Raw genomic sequence first — 16,853 nt, 5'->3', positions numbered from 1 at the left:
ACTTAGGCAGAAATATAGGTGTCACTGTGGGTGTAGGTGTGAGCATGCTGTTGCACAGTCGGAGCCAATCAGTTGTCTTGTTAACCCACATTTAATGACCGCAGATTCAACAGACCTCCATCTTTTGAGTCAGAATGTTTGTTCAGAAATAGATTCTGACTGCATATTTGGCTTTGCACCTCGGAGATATTATAGTTTTGTTCCAACAATAATGTTCTTTTTCTGCTACCAGAACTCTCACAGGCTTTCAGGTGATCCGCAGGGCTAAATTTGGCAGGAAAAGTTAACATTTTGGAGACATTTACGTGACATTTAACGATGAATTCAACTGCATTTCAATTACTTGATTTTAGTGTGTGGTTAGGAAGTGCATCTCATTAGTTATTGTCTCACTTTCAGGCAAATTAACAGTGTTCGCTGGGTTGTTGCCATTTGAATCAGTGCCAATGTCAGTTATCTAACAAGTCCAAACCCTGCTGTGTCTCTCTAGCGAGTACAGTACACTGGCCTCGAGACGAGAGGCCTAATCTGGACAAAGACAGGTCATCTGTGATTATCTGCCTGTGTGTGTGTGTGTGTGTGTGTGTTGTCGTTGTTTGTTGACGCTGTCCCGTATGTTGTTTTGTGTTCATCTGCCCTCTTCTGGTGATGTGCAGTAAAACTGGCAGTACCGATGCGGCCTACGCTCTTCAGAACCTGGCTCTCCTCACACCTGAGCTCGCCATACCACCTGTACTCGAGAAGTAAGTCTTTGTGTGAGCCATGTCGATGTGAAACACTTTTCATTGACATGAAAACTGTAGTTCTAATAAGTTGGGTCCTTTGCGAGTCTAAATATTCAGTTAGACAGCTGTTAGGTACAATTTGAGCCATGTTTTTAGTCTATATTTGTTTATATTTTGGAAAATTGGCACCATTAAAAGTATGACCTATCAGCAGTTCATGTTTGCAGAGTACGCATGGATGTGAATATTAATAATAATACCTGAATATTCTCAGACAGGTCCTGTAGTTATCAGGAGCACCTTTTTTCCATGAGCGCGTTTATGGACATCTATTCTCTATTTGCACAAGAGATAATGACGATAATCAGGAGATAATTATGTTGTCAGTAAGTGTAAATGACAGAATCTAAAGATTTGAAAGATTTGTTCGGTTACAACTCCAAGAAGGATTGCAGCAATCAGGTACTAAGGGTTTTAAAATACCTTAATTACCACCTTCATCCTCCTTAGTTACTGCTTCAACTGACCAAGCACAATAATTATCTTCCAGTTGTTGAACCTCTCACCTCACGTCGCCCCATCTTCAAAATAGTCTCATTTTGTTATCTCCCTTCTTGTTTCTTGTGTCTTGCAGGACCTACGCAGCGATGGAGACCCTGACGGAGCCGCACACCCTCACCGCCACTCTCACCTGCATGATTGGGATGGCTCGCAGCCTAGTTTCCCCTAACAACCATTACCCAGAGGGCCGTGCACACGTTCTCCCATTGCTCATGGGCTCTCTGCCAGGGGTGGACCCCAACGACTTCAGCAAGTGCATGGTGAGTAATGAATGTGTTGATTAGTAATGAAGAAGAATTGTTAGACAAGTAGACAATACAGCTCTTGCTGATTAAATTCCCTTCTAGCGTACTCTGGTCTATCCTATTAATAATTTCTGAAAGTGGAATGAATATCAGTTTGAAGAACTCGCAATTACCGAGGCTGAGTCCTCACTTTCTGCTTGGATTGTGAAATGGATTGGTTTTCTTTCTTGCTTTTCTCATTGTCTCCAGACTACATTAATCCATCATGGCAGAATAAATTAATACATTATAAAAAGTTATTCCACTGACATCTGGTAGGTTATTTAATTAAGGCCTTGATCACGTCAGATGATGTAAATTGATCTGTTCCCCGTTGTGTCGCCCCGTCCAGATAACGTTCCAGTTCATCACCACCTTCACCACTCTGGTGCCTTTAGCGGATTGTTCATCTGCTCCTTCTCGGCACAGTGATCTCACAGAGGTAGACACACATTAACTCAAGTCATGAAAGAGATTAAATAAACATAATATCTACGACATGTACTTTGCATTAATCATTTTGGTGTGATAAATACGCAGCCGCTTAGCTCAGACTGGAAACAGGTCGCCTGGCTCAGTCCAAAGTTAACAAAAACTGCTAATCAGCACCTCTAGAGCTCACTAATAAACATTGTTTAATTAGTGCAAAGACTGAAGTGGGAAAAATGACAAGTTGTGGTTGTACAGGAGGGATTCGCTGGAGTGTTGCCAGTGCCAGGCTAATTGTTTCCCCTTGTTTCCAGTCTTTGTGCTCAGCTTAAAGACCTGCTTCTTTTTTTTTCTTGAAGAAATAGTTTTATGTTTTTGGAGAGTTACATTAAATGATTTATGCCACTCACATGTTGGTATGATAAATATGCAGCCGGATAGCTTGGCTTAGTACAAATACTGGAAACGGGTCGCTTGGCTCTGTCCGATTTTAGTGAAATCTGCTAATCAACACCTCTAAGCTCACTAATTAACACTGCTTTGCCAGCGCCAGGCTAACCGTTTCCCCTTGCTTCCAGTCTTTATGCTAAGCTAAGCGAATGTCTGCTGGCTCTTGCTTCTTATTTGACTTTCAAACATGAGAGCGGTGTCAATATTCTCACCCAACTCTTGGCAAGAGAACTAATGAGCAGAGCACTTCCCACAATGCTGAACTATTCCTTTTACTGCTGCATAATCTAAAGCACACACATGTTATGCAAATACACTAACCAATCATTTCTGTTCCTCCCTTTCAGATCGAGAACGATCTGTGTTTTGCCTCAGCCGAGTTTGAAGACTTTGTTCTACAGTTTCTGGACAGGTAGAAACAAATTAACGAGTCAGACTGTCACTGTGTAAAGCCTCGTTGTCAGCGTCTGAGTACGAGTGCGATCTCTTTCTGTTTGAAATGCATCCACGTAAAACGGCCTTTTTCACCATTACGCTGTTGACATTTTCATTGCTGACAAGTGCATAAGTGTGTGTTTGTGTGATCGCGCAGGTGTTTCGCTCTGATAGACAGCAGCACCCTGGAACAGACACGAGACGAGATGGAGACGGATACCCAGACTCATCTGGAGAGCCTGGTGGAGCTGGGCCTGTCCTCGACTGTTAGCACCGTCCTGACACAATGCTCCACGGAAATATACAAGGTAGCACACACACACACTCTCACACACTCACAGGTACATCCTTGACTTAAAGGTAATGCCACTCTGTTTTTAGTTCATTCATTTGCTAATCCAAACCACTAACCTAAACACTTTTTTCTCAATCAGCCTCTCACCACGAATAGAAAAATCTTTCAATGTCGGAACATTTTGGTTATTTAGATTTTATTTAGGTTTGTGTATTTGGATTTTTGTTTGTGTCACTTGCATTAAAATTGAATTGAAATTAGAACTGTTTTTTGTACCAGGCTGTAAACATCTGCTGTGAAGTTGGACATTTTAACATGGGGACTTATGGAGACTGACTCATTCTGTAGCCAGCCTTAAGTGGACGTTTGAGGAACTGCAGTTTTGCAGAGAGGTTGCTGCTTGGTGGAGACCGAGTCCAAAAGAGACGAGACTTATAACTGATAATATGATTATTTGTAATGCTGACTAAAATCAAGTGCAGTCCATTCATTACACAGACTTTTTTTTACCAAGTTATTTTAAAGTCACATACACTGCCATGTCACCACTTGTCTGCTGTGTGGACAGATAAAATAAAAAGAAATTCTGAAAATGATTTGCGGTTGCTAGCTCCTCTTGGACTGCCAGTGTAGCAAATAACAAGCATCTGCAACACAGATGTCAGTGATTTAAAGGAGGAAGTTACTTCAGAAAAAAAAACATATACGGCTGGACTCTCCCCGCTCAGCCAATGGCCAAGTCCAAGACAAATCCAAGAATAGCAAAACAAGACTCCAGTACTCGAGCACTGCACATATCTTGTATGATTTTAACAGTATGATGTATGGTAGCAGCTGAACTGTTGCGTCTCCCCAAAATATGTTTGCGCACAAGTGTACAAAAGGCGTATATTATCAATTACAGTTTATCTATAGGTGAAACTTGCGTGTTTTATGTGTGTAAAATTCAAATTTGAACACATGAAGTCATACATGACGCACCGTCTGATCTATCCAAACTCTGCTTTTATGTTAGTTGGCCTTGCAGAAGGTGTATAACTTTGCCACCTCCAACATCTTTGAGACGTGCGTGTCAGGCAGGATGGTGGCCGACATGTGCAGAGCTGCAGCAAAGGTATGTGCTGAAGAGTTGCAGGAAAATACAACCCTATAATGAGGTCACGTGTCATTCAAAATCACTTTTCCATCTGTTTTTCCATTCAACACCTCCACTTGCATGTCATATTTGATTTATATTTTCTTTATTCTTAGGTGTTTTGGTACTTTGCTTATTTTTTGGGGAGAAATGAGTGTTTCTGCATGCTTGTGTTTCTGCTTAGGCATCTAAATGTGTGTGTGTGTCTGTTTGCAGTGTCATCCCGCTGACTCTCTCCGTCTGTTCGTCCCTCACTGCTGCAGCGTCATTTTCCACATTACTGACAGTCAGTACCACACTGTGTGTGTGTGTGTGTGTGTGTGTGTGTGTGTGTGTGTGTGTGTGTGTGTGTGTGTGTAGAATGGTCTAGTGTGTGTGTAGAGTAGAGGGAAAAAAAAGTGCAGTTCGTTTGCATAAAGACTGTCCAAAGCCTCAAGAATCTAATGAGCTTTTATTCACAAGTCTGCTCACTGCTAAATGAAACCTAAGATAAATCTCCAGGTTCAGGTCACAGTCATCTTTTTCTAAAAAAAAAAAAAAAAAATCTTCTAAAGTCATTAGAGGATTCAAAATCAAAACAATTTGTTGATTAAATATTTTTCTGCCTTGTGAAAGCAGCCTTTCAGCAGTTGGCTAATAAAGTGATGTTTTAATGGAACAAATGTTTGATTTTAAGAAAATTTGAACAATTTGGTGACTGTGGTGAGCAAGAAAAATCATTTATCCAGCCACGTATGAAATAGTTTTAATAAGAAATTACAGTAGTATAGCCATGTTACCAACTCTGAGCAAGGGCACGCATAAGAAGTCAAAGCAACAGTTAATTTGCTCTCTTTGGCTGACCTGCCCCTCTTTAAGGGGGATGAACAGGTTGGCCATAATTGTTAAAGTTAGACTGAATTAAATCACCATACCATTCATCATATTCAGCATATCATTCATAATTTTATGGCCATTGGAGTCTTGGAAGTTGTCAGAAATGATTAAGGAGGCCTGGTATAAACAACGGGAACATCCCAGGTGCAATTTGAATCTTCAGCCCTTTGCTGCATGTGATTCTCCCCACTTTCCTGTCACTCCTCAGCTGCTACTATCAAATAAAAATTTAAAATGAACCTTAAGGAAATGTACATATATGCCTCTGAACATCGATCAATATTGCCTTATATGATGCAATCACAATCAACTAGATAGCAAGTTAAATGGCTAACATAGATAGTGTAGCAGTAAGACACATCATAAAAAATACATCATAAAACTTAGAGCATTAAAAAATCATAAAAGAAACCACATGAATGAGAAATATTTTAGAACCACTATAAAAACTAATTAATTGAGACGTCCTCATTGAAGTGCCTAGAAATAAAAATTTGAAGTGTAATCTGATGCTTCTTTCCTTTCCTTGAGAAATTGAATTTACCTCCCGTTTGGCTTGATTTAATCAATTCCATGCCTAAAAATAAAGATGAAATGTAATTTTGGCTTTTGCATTCCTCTTAATAAAACCTCTGTGTCCAGTGATACGCTCTGAAACACTTCAATTTTACCCACAGACGTCAAGTCAAGCCTCATCCTCTGTGGACCATTCACGCCCGTATTACATTTCATTGCAACCACCCAGCAGATGTTAAGACCAACATTGCCGTCCACAGCATGACTAAAAAATGAAATGATGCCAGAGTTCAGATAAACGAGCTCAGTCTGTCAGGGGAGCAATACAGTAACATTATTCAGCTTCTTTATGTGTGTGTGTGTGTGTAGATGAGGAGTTGCAGGGTGAAGACGAGCTGGATAAGGAGCTGTTATGGAATCTCCAGCTTCTCTCCGAGGTGAGACGAGGATCTATCACGTCCCCTGTGCATCAACACAAAACATAATCTCATCTAGTTTGTGTCTTAAAATGTTATTTAAACTCGAAGTGTCTTCATGTCAGAATTATATTAAATGCTTAAAATATGTGGAAAATGGAGATATTTTCACTTGTTTTTTGGAAAATTAAGAATGTCAGTGTGACATTGCATGTGAAAAATGATGACCTAATGACTTTTTTTCCAGCGTGCGCCCTGCGTGGTCATAAATATCAAAGGGCTTTGTCGTTAACCAGAACATATTGATACCCTTTCTGTTTTGTTTTATTACTCCTGGGAGCTTAATGCGGGTGGGAGCCAGCCAGATGCTGTGATTTACTGGAGAATCTCAATATTTAAGACACAACTCTCCACTGAATAGACTGTGTGTGTGTATGTGTGTGCATAATACTCTGCGTGTATGCGCGTGTTGTCTTTAGGTAACCCGCGTGGATGGTGAACAGCTGTTAAAATACCAAGGGGACCTGGAGAGGATCCTGTGTGTGTGTGTGCGTCTGCGCTGTAAACAGGCGTACACACTCGCATGCAATCTACTGGAGCACACACTCCGGTCGCTGTCCCTCATCTATCCCACCGAGTACCGCAGCACCTCTGGAGGCTTTGATACTGACCTCCCTATACGGGTAAACAAACACTCACATGCTACACAGCGCAGAGGAAGATTCACTGTTTCATATTTAATCTTTCAAACTAAGAATCCAGTTTCAGCCACGGCTTATTCGATGACCTCCTGGCTGTTATCGCAGCTATTACAGTATCTAGCCTAAAACAATTAGGTTTTCTTGGAAACATAAAATGCCACAAGTGCAACCTTTACATTCCCGCAGTTTAATTAAATGGGGGTGTTGCAGGTTCACTAATTGCAATGCAATTTCTCTTTCCATTTAGAGAATTAGAAAGCATTTATCAAAATGAAATTAAATGGCTACACGCAGCTGGACCATACACCGCTAATACTGCTCTGTCTCTCTCTCTGTGTCGCTGTCTCTCAATTCAGGTTGCTTTCTTTGCATCACAAATAAACATATGTGTGCTTTGTATGCAAAGAAAGGAAGACACTGGTTCCCAAACTGGGAGCTGGGACCCCCCCAAAAAGGTCACAAGTACAGTCACTGTGGATCCATATTGAAAAATAAAATGCACTGTCCCTTAATGAATCAATACAGGACACGATTTGTCCTGCTAATGCACACACCACGCTTTCATATGCTTGAAAATCAGAAATCGGGGAGAGAAAGACATCCAGAGTGACAAGCAAGTTTTCTGTCACTCACTTAAAAATGGAGGCGAATATCTCAATCTCAAGTCCGCCCGTGAAAAAAGAAAGAGGCTGTCCAAATACATATCTAAATGCCAGAAAACTGCATCAGGCTTGTCACTGGGAATAAATGTTTTCTGTTGCCTGTGGTCCGACCTGAAGCAACATTCAGCAGGGGACTACCACTTCTGAGCAGAGACTGCAGAGTGGAATTTTTTTGCCTGTGTCGATGATGTTTTAATACTTTGTAATAATTAATGCTGACTCTTTATTTCCTGTACATTCATGTTGAGAGTAGCAGAGGACTTTGAAACTAATGCACAAAAAGCACAAATTGGTGCATAAAAAGTCACTAGAAAGCAGCAAAGTCAGACCCCCCCCCACTGCTTCATTTGTGTCCCATGGGCATGGCCCCGCTGGCAAGGTGTCCCTTGTTTTTCCACACTGAAGGTGGCAACTGTAGTCACAAGATCACCTCTGGTAAACACTTACATCCTAACCTGCGATGAGAAGTCACAAGGAAATTTTTAACGGGTCACGAGCTAAAGGGGGTCTGTGTTACATTTTGCAACAATGGTTGTTGTTGCTGACATTTTTCTTGAATGTAGTCATCTGTAACATCACCTACTTGTAAATCAAAGCAGCCACACTCTTAATTATGCATGACTTTAAGCCTCAATATAATTTGAACGGATGAGTTTAAAAGAAATTCACCCTCAGTACAGTTTTCACAAACGTGGAAATTAGCTTTAGAGACCAAAACAGTTTTTGTACCAGGCTGTAAACATGTTTATTTCTGCTGTGAAGTTGGACATTTTAACATGGGGACTTACGGAGATTGACTTCTCCTGTTGCCAGCCTCAAGTGGACGTTTGAGGAACTGCAGTTTTGTGCCCTTCATAGCCACAAAGGTTGCTGCTTGTTAGGAACATGACGTCCTCTTTCTTAAACCATTCCACCTAAGCTGGTGTTGAAGAACTAGTTTCCCTTCTGCATTTTTGTCCTTATACGAACCTGTCCTGATCTGATCTGAACTGGGTGTGTGAACATCTGGTTATTGTAATAATAAATAGCACAACACCATTTCCCAGAAACAACTCAGGTTGTCACGGCCCTGACCGTATAAAGATCCTGGTATTCTTTTGGTATTCCCCAGGAAGCCAAGTGATGTTGAAAACAACTCTGGGAAGTTGAGCCAAGGAGTGATTAAATGACCATTTGACCATATGTAGGCTTGCGTGGTTTGTTATCTTGCATCGGACTGGTGCAAGTTGCCTGTTTTCTATTTACAACGGACTCTATTATATATATCTATATTATAAAATATTGCTCCCTTTAGTCGCAGCAAAGTGACTCAGCAATGTCAGTTATACACCGTTTGCTAACATTAGTTACTATAAACTACTAGTCATACAAGGTCAAGTGAAGCTGTGTGAGTTGAGAACAGATGTAGTAACTTACTCATAAGTTGAGCTTTTGATTTTTTTTCACTTCTTTTGAAAAGTTGCATAATCTTGCTTGAATGCTGCTAAAAGCTGGTTCAGAGGTGACTTCTCTTGTGTTTGTTTTTACTTTGTGGCAGCAGGAGACTAACAGAGCTGCTTGCCCTGCAGTATTTCTGTCATCCATCAAGAAGAAAGGCTTTTCTGGAGTACTATTCTTGAAAACCTTGATAATATTTTGTCATGTTTTGGTACATGAGCGCAGGGGGAAAGTGTGTTTCTGTTTTGATGTCTAGGTGGCAGTAATTACACCTACGTTCTTCTGCTGCTTTCCACAATGTCGAGTACTGACCTCATCTGCAGTTCACGACCACTCATTCTGTGATTTGTTTGATTTTATTTGAATTTCTTTAATTTTGAGGTATTTATGCTAGTTGAATTCATCTGCTGGTCTGTCACTTGATAGTAGATCAGTGTATTATATAATTTGTTTTCTTCTGCCCATTGATTAGTGTCCTTACCCTTTACATATGTTTCAAATATTTACCAGTAGATGACGCAGGACTTGCGGTTTTGAGGTGGACTGGTTGTGCTGGTTTGCTTGCCAGTTGTTCCAGTGGAAAAACTTTATGAAAAAAACTTTTTTTCTCTGTCTCTCTCTCTTTCTCTCCGTCTCCAGGATTGGGGCAGAGCTGGAGATGTGGCAGCCTTGGGTGTGCATTGGCACGTGCCCGGTAAGGAGGAGGAGAACTTTGTTTTCCAGCTGTTGTCCCGCCTCCTGCACCCTGAGCTGCAGCGAATTGAGGGCCACGTCTCTGGAGATCAGCCAATGAGCAGGTGTGTTTTTCTTAGTTTTCCACTTTATTTCTTTTTTTTTTTCTTTTTTCTTTACGTAATCAGGCGCACACACAAACAAAACAAAGAACCTTCATGACTGATAAATTAGATTTGTCTGCCTCCAAAAAAATGAAACCTGAAGTTCAACATCTGGTTTTAATATCTGTCTTAGCACTCTTATGAGGCCTAATCAAGAGCGCACATGGGGGAAAAGTTGAATTTAGCCGCGCAACAGTGTTGATACAGCGTGATAGAGTTGCCAAGTGAATTCTTAAAACACACAAACACAGACACGCTGCCCTGGAAAGACTGTAACGTGCGGCCTGTTTCACAGGGAGGAGCTGTTGCAGAGTCTTGCTATTGTGCAGCACTGCCTTCTTGGAGCTGGAAGCATGCTGCCCCCTCTGGATGGACCACACGTATCTGACCTGTGAGTCCTGCAGCTACACACCCCCACACACACATATATATATTCATATATATAATTAGATATATACATTAAAAACCCACATTTTCACGCAGGCTTGTCACGTTTTTACATTTTGTTTTTTCTCAGCGTGCCCTCCATGGTAAATCTGGGGGAGGTCAAGCTGCATATAGGCGTCGACTACGGTAAGCAATCAAGCATCCACATAACACACGTGCACAAGCAGTCGCTCCCTCAACAGTTTCAGGCCGCTCATCCTGCATTCTGTGTCCATACGGCTGTGTGTCTCCTCCCCTCCAGATGATTCACGGGAGAACTACAGAGAGTCCATCTGCCAAACCATGAGACTGCTGCTACGTGAGTGAAGGCTTTAACTCTGCAGACACTCCGGCTCTAAGCTCCTCGCTTTGTTTGGAATGTGATTGTGATGCACAGTTAATCCATATGCACTTTTTCCCAATCCAGATCACATCTTGGAGCACTCAGAAGATGACACCAAGTCACTCTTCGTCATCATTAAGGTGTCCAGCCCTCGAGATCTTTCTGTTATTCATGCATGGAATGTTATTATTCTATCCTGCGGTAGGCCTGTGAAGGTCTCACAGAGCTTTTGTCTGTCTGTCTGACTACAGATCATCAGTGACCTCATGTTTTTCCGAGGTACTCACAAGAAGGAGTTTGACTCACGCTGGAAAAGCTTCACTCTTGTCAAGAAGTCTATGGAAAACAGGGTGAGTGGGGGAAAAGTGCAACAAGGCTGCCGATTGTTGTCATTTTTAAGTGAGGCAACAGCGGGGTGATTTAAGTATGTTGTCGTTGCCTCCTGCAGCTTCATGGGAAAAAGCAGCACATTAGAGCGTTGCTCATTGACCGGGTTCTGCTCCAGCATGAGGTTAGTTTAACAAAACACTCACTTGGCTGTAATCACAATAGAGCTGTGACTAATGATTATTTTCATTTTCTAGATGAATTGATTAGCTGATGCCCAGAAAATGTCAGAAAATGGTGAAAAACGTTGATTCACACCCAAAGAGCCTCTGTTTATTATCATAAAGGGACTGAAGAAACAAAAAAATATTCACATTTAATTAGCTGAAATCAGATAATTTGATCATGTTTTCTTAAATCTAAAGACATGGAAGCACGTGAAATAAAATGTATCCTGTTATTCTTATTGAGATGTTTTTACAGTATTTAAAAATGTGTATTTCTGCGTGAGCAGATGAGGAAGCTGGTGGTCGAGGGCAGTGAATATAAAGTGGTTCATCAGGAGCTGCTCTGTAATCTGCTGCTGCTTTCTACCAGCACTTACAGCCAGGTAAAACTGACACTGCGCACAAGGCAAATTAACAAGAAAAATTCAATGGGAACATCTGTTGGTTCTCATTTACCTCGTGGTATTAACATGAATATCTCTGGTGAAATAGAAATTAATTGACAATGTATGCATGTACATCTGTTTCTATGTGCGTGTGTCCTTGTAGGTTCGTAGCAGGGCCCAGAATGTGCTGACAGCCGCACTAGGAACCTACAGTTTCTCCTACAGAGACCTGATTCCTCGAATCGTGCAACTACTCTCGCCGCAACACACCAACGGCACGCAACAGCAGTTTAAGGTACCACACATACGAACATGCGCACACACACACAGCTGTCGCTCTGGGCTCGCTCTTAACGGTCACTGTCCGTGGTGCTGAAACTTGAAGTTAGTCCAAAACTGTGTGTTTGGATTCGATGGTGTCCCCACACAGAGGCCTTCAGCATTGATTTTAAAGTTTTACGGCAGCTAGGCCGTGACCCCCATCCTATATTATCGCCTCGTTTCTTTCCTTACGCTCCTGGTCTTGGTCTGAAGTCTGGTTGCCCGTTCTTCTTGACTATCCCGAAGGGCTAGAGAGGAGAGTGAGTGTGGCAGAGAAAAAAAAAGAATCAGGCGAGCAGCAGCAGTGTCCTCTATGAACGCTCTTCCAAAGACATTTCAGTCAGACTGCGTGGGATTTTTATTGCTGTTTGACATCCAGGCTGCAACCTCATCACTCCCTGCAGATATGAATACGTAGAAATGTTGAAGAGTGATGAGCAGAGGGAGAGATGGGAAGTTTTTGCAGCTTGAATCAACCACCAAATTGGGAGGGTATGTTTTAATTTGGTTTGGATGATTGTGGATATGCACCATTAAAGTTTGCCTCTCCAAATCTTATATTTGTTATTTTATATTTTATATTTATCATATATATTTTATCTGATCTTGTTTGTTCATTGTTTTATGTGTTCATATGTACGAGAAGCACTTTATTTGGACTTGTTTTTGAAAAGTGCAATACCAATAAAGGTTGTTATTGTTATTATACTTGATATCATGATAACTCAATACCATATTGATGCAAAAATGCTAAATCTAAAGCTTTAACCAGACAAAAACCATCTTCAACAAGTCGTCATTTAGCATTAAATATGTGTATAAAATGTGCGTAAGATTACTCTGATATTTCCTTGCCTTACCACGTGTATTGTAGCAAAACATAAATGTCTTTCAAAAGATTGATCTACTTTTACGAGAAATAGTTTAGAGTACGTCAACTTACAGCTGCCTAGTCGGGGGTTGCTAAGCTGTGACTGAACAATCACAAAGGTTCAGCACAAGGTCCGATCAGGGGCGTGATCCTGACTTACAACTCAATAAGTGAAATATTTTGCCCCTAGGAGCGTTTGAAATGGTAACAGTGGGAAGTGGGACAAAATTCAAGATAAACAGCATGTAAGATGAATGATGAGGATGTATATATATCCTCCTAAAGATGTACAGTATGTGACAAAGGTTTTATGGTTTTTATAAAATGAGGTTTGTGTTCATTCATCAGTTTGACATTCACACATCTGGTAGAAGTCTTGGCAAAGGCCCAACACAGATATATTAGTGTTGTTCCTGAAGCCCTGGGATCAGGAGGGAACCCTAAAGGCTGATAAGAGATAGAAAGGATGAGGTAAAGAGTTTCCAGATGTTGAGCGGTCTCCTCAGCACTGATATTAAACCGTCAGCTGAAGATTAACTTGTTGTCTGTCGGGTGTGTTCATGATCTTCTCTCTTGGTCCAGAAGATCCTTCCTGTTTATGGCGAACATCTGTAATCACATTAACTTGACATCTATCAAGTTTCTATTACTTACATCCAGCTGTGGCATTTTAAATGGTCTTGTTGAAGTGAAATATTTGATGGAGTTAAACACTTCACAAAAGGGACAAAGGGTGATGTCTCTCTGCTGCAGACTGTGAAAGATGTTTATACCTCCATATTCAGTATACTCCGTCACGTTTCCTTGCTCAGGGTGCTCTGTACTGCCTGCTGGCTGTCTACAGCAGTGTCTCTCTGGCCAGTGCGAGAGACTGGGACTGCGTCGGTGAAGTGTGGCCAGCTTTGGTCCGCTGTGGCCTGTCGCCCACTATGACCCTGGAGGAGCCCTCCATCGGACGCCTGCTTGACGACATCACCGACCGGATCCATCGGCAGCACGACACCATCGGGATCTATTTCACCGTGAGCAGCATGTTCATTAACAGCCAATGTGCTACCTTCATCTGATGTTTTTTTTTTTTTTTAACCGTTGCTCCCATTTGTTCACTTCCTCTTTTATAGATAACTGAAGGATGTGTGGAGGTGGCCAATCAAATCATCCAGTCTGAAAACCCCACGCCTTGTTTAGAGGCGCCATCCATAGAGGAGCTGAAAGAGGGGCTTCAACGTCAGCGAATCAGAAATGTGGTTTCTGCAAGGTAGAATATAAACTGTCGTAGTTATAAATGTATTTGTTCATTCATTTAGTTTAATGCCTCGTTTTTCTCGATGTAACAGAGGAGCTCAGCAGCTCAGCATGTATTATTTACTGTTATCTTTAGTACACGTAGTACTACTGGCTGACACTTATTTTTCTTTCGTACAGGAAATATGAGAAGCTGGTCAATGATCTCCTGGATTGCCTTGAAGACAGAGATCTGTAGGTTTTCATTATATTTGTGTATTCACTTTGTATGTGATGAGTTATGTTATATATTCTGCATTTAAAATGCAAATGCTTCTTCATACGGCCTCTAGACAGTTATATTGTCATCTAAATCCAAAAAGTTCTGGTTTATGTGGGTTTTTTTCTTAGCAGAAACTCACCATAAAAGTTTAATTTTTTTGTAACACAAAATTATTTCTTTTTGTCTGTGTGTGTCTGCTTCTAGACCCTGGAAGTTTGAGCACATGGCCACAGACTTATTATCGCTCCAGCTGAGAGACGATCATCCGCTGCCCCCCGACGCTGTCCTTTACTTCACACAGAGCCTCATACATGACTCCATCAGCATACGCAAGGTCTGCAGCTGTGCGTGTGTGCGCTGCATCTGTCTGAGTTTGTGTTTGTGTGGATAAAAGGTACAAACTGGGTTTAAGGACGATGGAAGATGGAGTGGCAGAAGTTTTTATTTTATTTTTGTGCTTCATCATGTACCATGCAGTTCACATCAAGCCTCATCCTAATCTGTTTGAACATCAAGATTATGTTATGATTCATGCACAGAGTTATTTTTCTCAGATGCTGCATCCCACTTTCATCCACAGTACACACTCTATGCTCATCTTTATAGTATATTTTTGCAGTAAACATACAAGAAGTCAACATAAAAGAATCAGTGTGTAGGATTTAGTGGTTTAGGTGCAAACCCCGTCTATTCGCAACAAAATTGTTAAACGCAGCAATGCAATAAAATAATGTAGAGACTGACCAGTCCATATTCAAGCCTCTGTTGTGTCGTTTGTGGCTCTACTTGACTACTTTGTAATGTTCCCCTCCTGTAGGTGGCGATCTCAGCAATGGCCGGTATCCTGAAACAGCTAAAACGACCAAGAAAGAAAGTGGCTATGAAGCCATCAGACATCAGTGAGTATATGAGCAGACAAACAGTAACACAGTAACAATCATGTACAGTGTGCAACTCTTACATCTAGTTCTCGTGTGTTTTAGTTGTAACGCCTTCTCTCAATGCAGCTACTGATACAGTATCAGCTGCAATTTCATTTTGATGAAATAATACGTCATGGTGTGCGGACTAATTGCGTGGTAATTTCTCACTGAATAAGCAATAAGACTGGGATATAAATCTACATTTGCTTTTTTATTAAAAGACAAATTGTGTGAAATTAGAAAATCTTTCACGGATTTTATTTTTGTCTAGAAACGGGACATCTTTCCAGCAGCGAACAGCGGGCAACACACCTGCAAATGCAACTCAAAATGAGCTTATACTGTGTGTGTGTGTGATCATGCCCTTTCACGTACTGTGTTTGCATGTGTGTTCAGGTGGCATAGAGGATCCAGAGGGTGTTTGTGTTGGGGATCGTGAGGGAAACCGCTGGCTGCAGTACGACAGCAACAACCTACCTCTAACCCAGGAACAGTGGGACTCCCAGCATTACGTGGAGAAAACACACTGGGGCTACTACTCATGGCCACGGTAATGAGAATGACTGAGTGTTTAGGTGGTGGATTTAGAAACTGGAAGGCTGATTAACTGCTTGGTAGGATGGAGCTAAATAGCTGATTGACTTAACTGCCCGGTTGATTCGATGCTCGGCTTTGTGGCTAACTTTATGTCCGACTAACTGCTAGATGACTGATCTGGGTGGCTGGATAACTAGCAGGGTGTTGAAGTGACTTCCTGTCATGGCCTGGCCTAGATAAGGCTGACTGAATGACTTCCTGCCTGGCCTAGATAGAAGAATTGATGTATAGGTGGAGGGGCTGGCTGGCTGGCTGGCTTGCTTGCTGACGAACTGACTTTTTAATCATTCATTTATCCTCACTGCTTATTTAAAGACAGTATGTGTCTATCCACATTCTTCTGTTTGTTGTTACCTATAAATCACAATAGCCTCTTCTTTGTCTCGCGCTCCTCCCAGAGAAATGATGATCCATGCAGCTTCTGAAAAGCCAAAAGATGACCTGCCGTATGAAGAGATGAGCGAGGTGCGTGCTCATCCCGTACCACACACCGAATCTCTCACTGATGCCTCAGTTGTGCTGTTATTATATGTTTGTTTGTTTGTCACTCAGGGGGAAAAGATCATCTTTGAATATTTCTCGGACGCAGAATTTATTGACCAGCTCATAGAGTTTCTCTCTCTGGAGGATCGGAAAGGAAAAGACAGCTTCAACCCTCGACGCTTCTGTCTCTTCAAGGTGCAATTTAAACTCTGTCCTCCTCAATAGATCTGGCAAAGCTTTTACAAAAAGCCAAGGCTGAGTTGAACTACGCAGAGCTGGAATTTGTGTCATCAACTAATTCATTGTTCTCCATCCGACAGCTGACAGTTTGCTTGCGTCAAATGAATAATTTGTCTTTCTCCGGTTTAAAGAGACACCCACAGTGAACAAACTTTCACGCTCATGTTTGATTGGCAGGGCCTCTTCTGTAACTATGGTGACGTGTTCCTGCCGTTACTATGGCCTCACCTGGAGCAACTTGCCGGTGACCCCCATGAGAGCTCCCAGCGCTGTGTGTGTGAGATTACTGCAGGACTAATCAGAGGCAGCAAACTCTGGAGTTTCAGCAAGGTACTGAAGACACACACACACACACACACACACACACACACAGTGGCAAATATACACACTGCACTACTTTTTGATAAGAAAAGTCAATATTAATAAAAACTTTCATTATTGTGT

The 16,853-nt window shown here is 41.6% G+C and overlaps 1 protein-coding gene across 1 annotated transcript in view; it reads left to right on the top strand.

The window, feature by feature from the left end:
* LOC109140633 (proteasome activator complex subunit 4B) overlaps window positions 1–16,853 on the top strand; it is a 36,145-nt gene that overhangs the window by 9,088 nt on the left and 10,204 nt on the right. Inside the window, exons 11-37 of the mRNA XM_019268010.2 lie at window positions 657–743; window positions 1,360–1,546; window positions 1,923–2,012; window positions 2,797–2,861; window positions 3,042–3,192; window positions 4,195–4,293; window positions 4,531–4,600; window positions 6,076–6,143; window positions 6,602–6,805; window positions 9,562–9,719; window positions 10,054–10,149; window positions 10,276–10,331; window positions 10,447–10,503; window positions 10,612–10,667; window positions 10,779–10,877; window positions 10,976–11,038; window positions 11,369–11,464; window positions 11,631–11,762; window positions 13,472–13,681; window positions 13,781–13,917; window positions 14,085–14,138; window positions 14,371–14,500; window positions 14,984–15,065; window positions 15,486–15,639; window positions 16,085–16,151; window positions 16,239–16,364; window positions 16,587–16,739. Coding sequence (XP_019123555.2) covers window positions 657–743; window positions 1,360–1,546; window positions 1,923–2,012; window positions 2,797–2,861; window positions 3,042–3,192; window positions 4,195–4,293; window positions 4,531–4,600; window positions 6,076–6,143; window positions 6,602–6,805; window positions 9,562–9,719; window positions 10,054–10,149; window positions 10,276–10,331; window positions 10,447–10,503; window positions 10,612–10,667; window positions 10,779–10,877; window positions 10,976–11,038; window positions 11,369–11,464; window positions 11,631–11,762; window positions 13,472–13,681; window positions 13,781–13,917; window positions 14,085–14,138; window positions 14,371–14,500; window positions 14,984–15,065; window positions 15,486–15,639; window positions 16,085–16,151; window positions 16,239–16,364; window positions 16,587–16,739 — 2,947 coding nt within the window. The remainder of the gene's footprint in view (window positions 1–656; window positions 744–1,359; window positions 1,547–1,922; window positions 2,013–2,796; window positions 2,862–3,041; window positions 3,193–4,194; window positions 4,294–4,530; window positions 4,601–6,075; window positions 6,144–6,601; window positions 6,806–9,561; window positions 9,720–10,053; window positions 10,150–10,275; window positions 10,332–10,446; window positions 10,504–10,611; window positions 10,668–10,778; window positions 10,878–10,975; window positions 11,039–11,368; window positions 11,465–11,630; window positions 11,763–13,471; window positions 13,682–13,780; window positions 13,918–14,084; window positions 14,139–14,370; window positions 14,501–14,983; window positions 15,066–15,485; window positions 15,640–16,084; window positions 16,152–16,238; window positions 16,365–16,586; window positions 16,740–16,853) is intronic.

Source organism: Larimichthys crocea, chromosome XVI (assembly GCF_000972845.2).
Source record: "Larimichthys crocea isolate SSNF chromosome XVI, L_crocea_2.0, whole genome shotgun sequence".
NCBI classification, from domain to species: domain Eukaryota; kingdom Metazoa; phylum Chordata; class Actinopteri; family Sciaenidae; genus Larimichthys; species Larimichthys crocea.
This window is presented reverse-complemented; position numbering and strand designations above follow the sequence as displayed.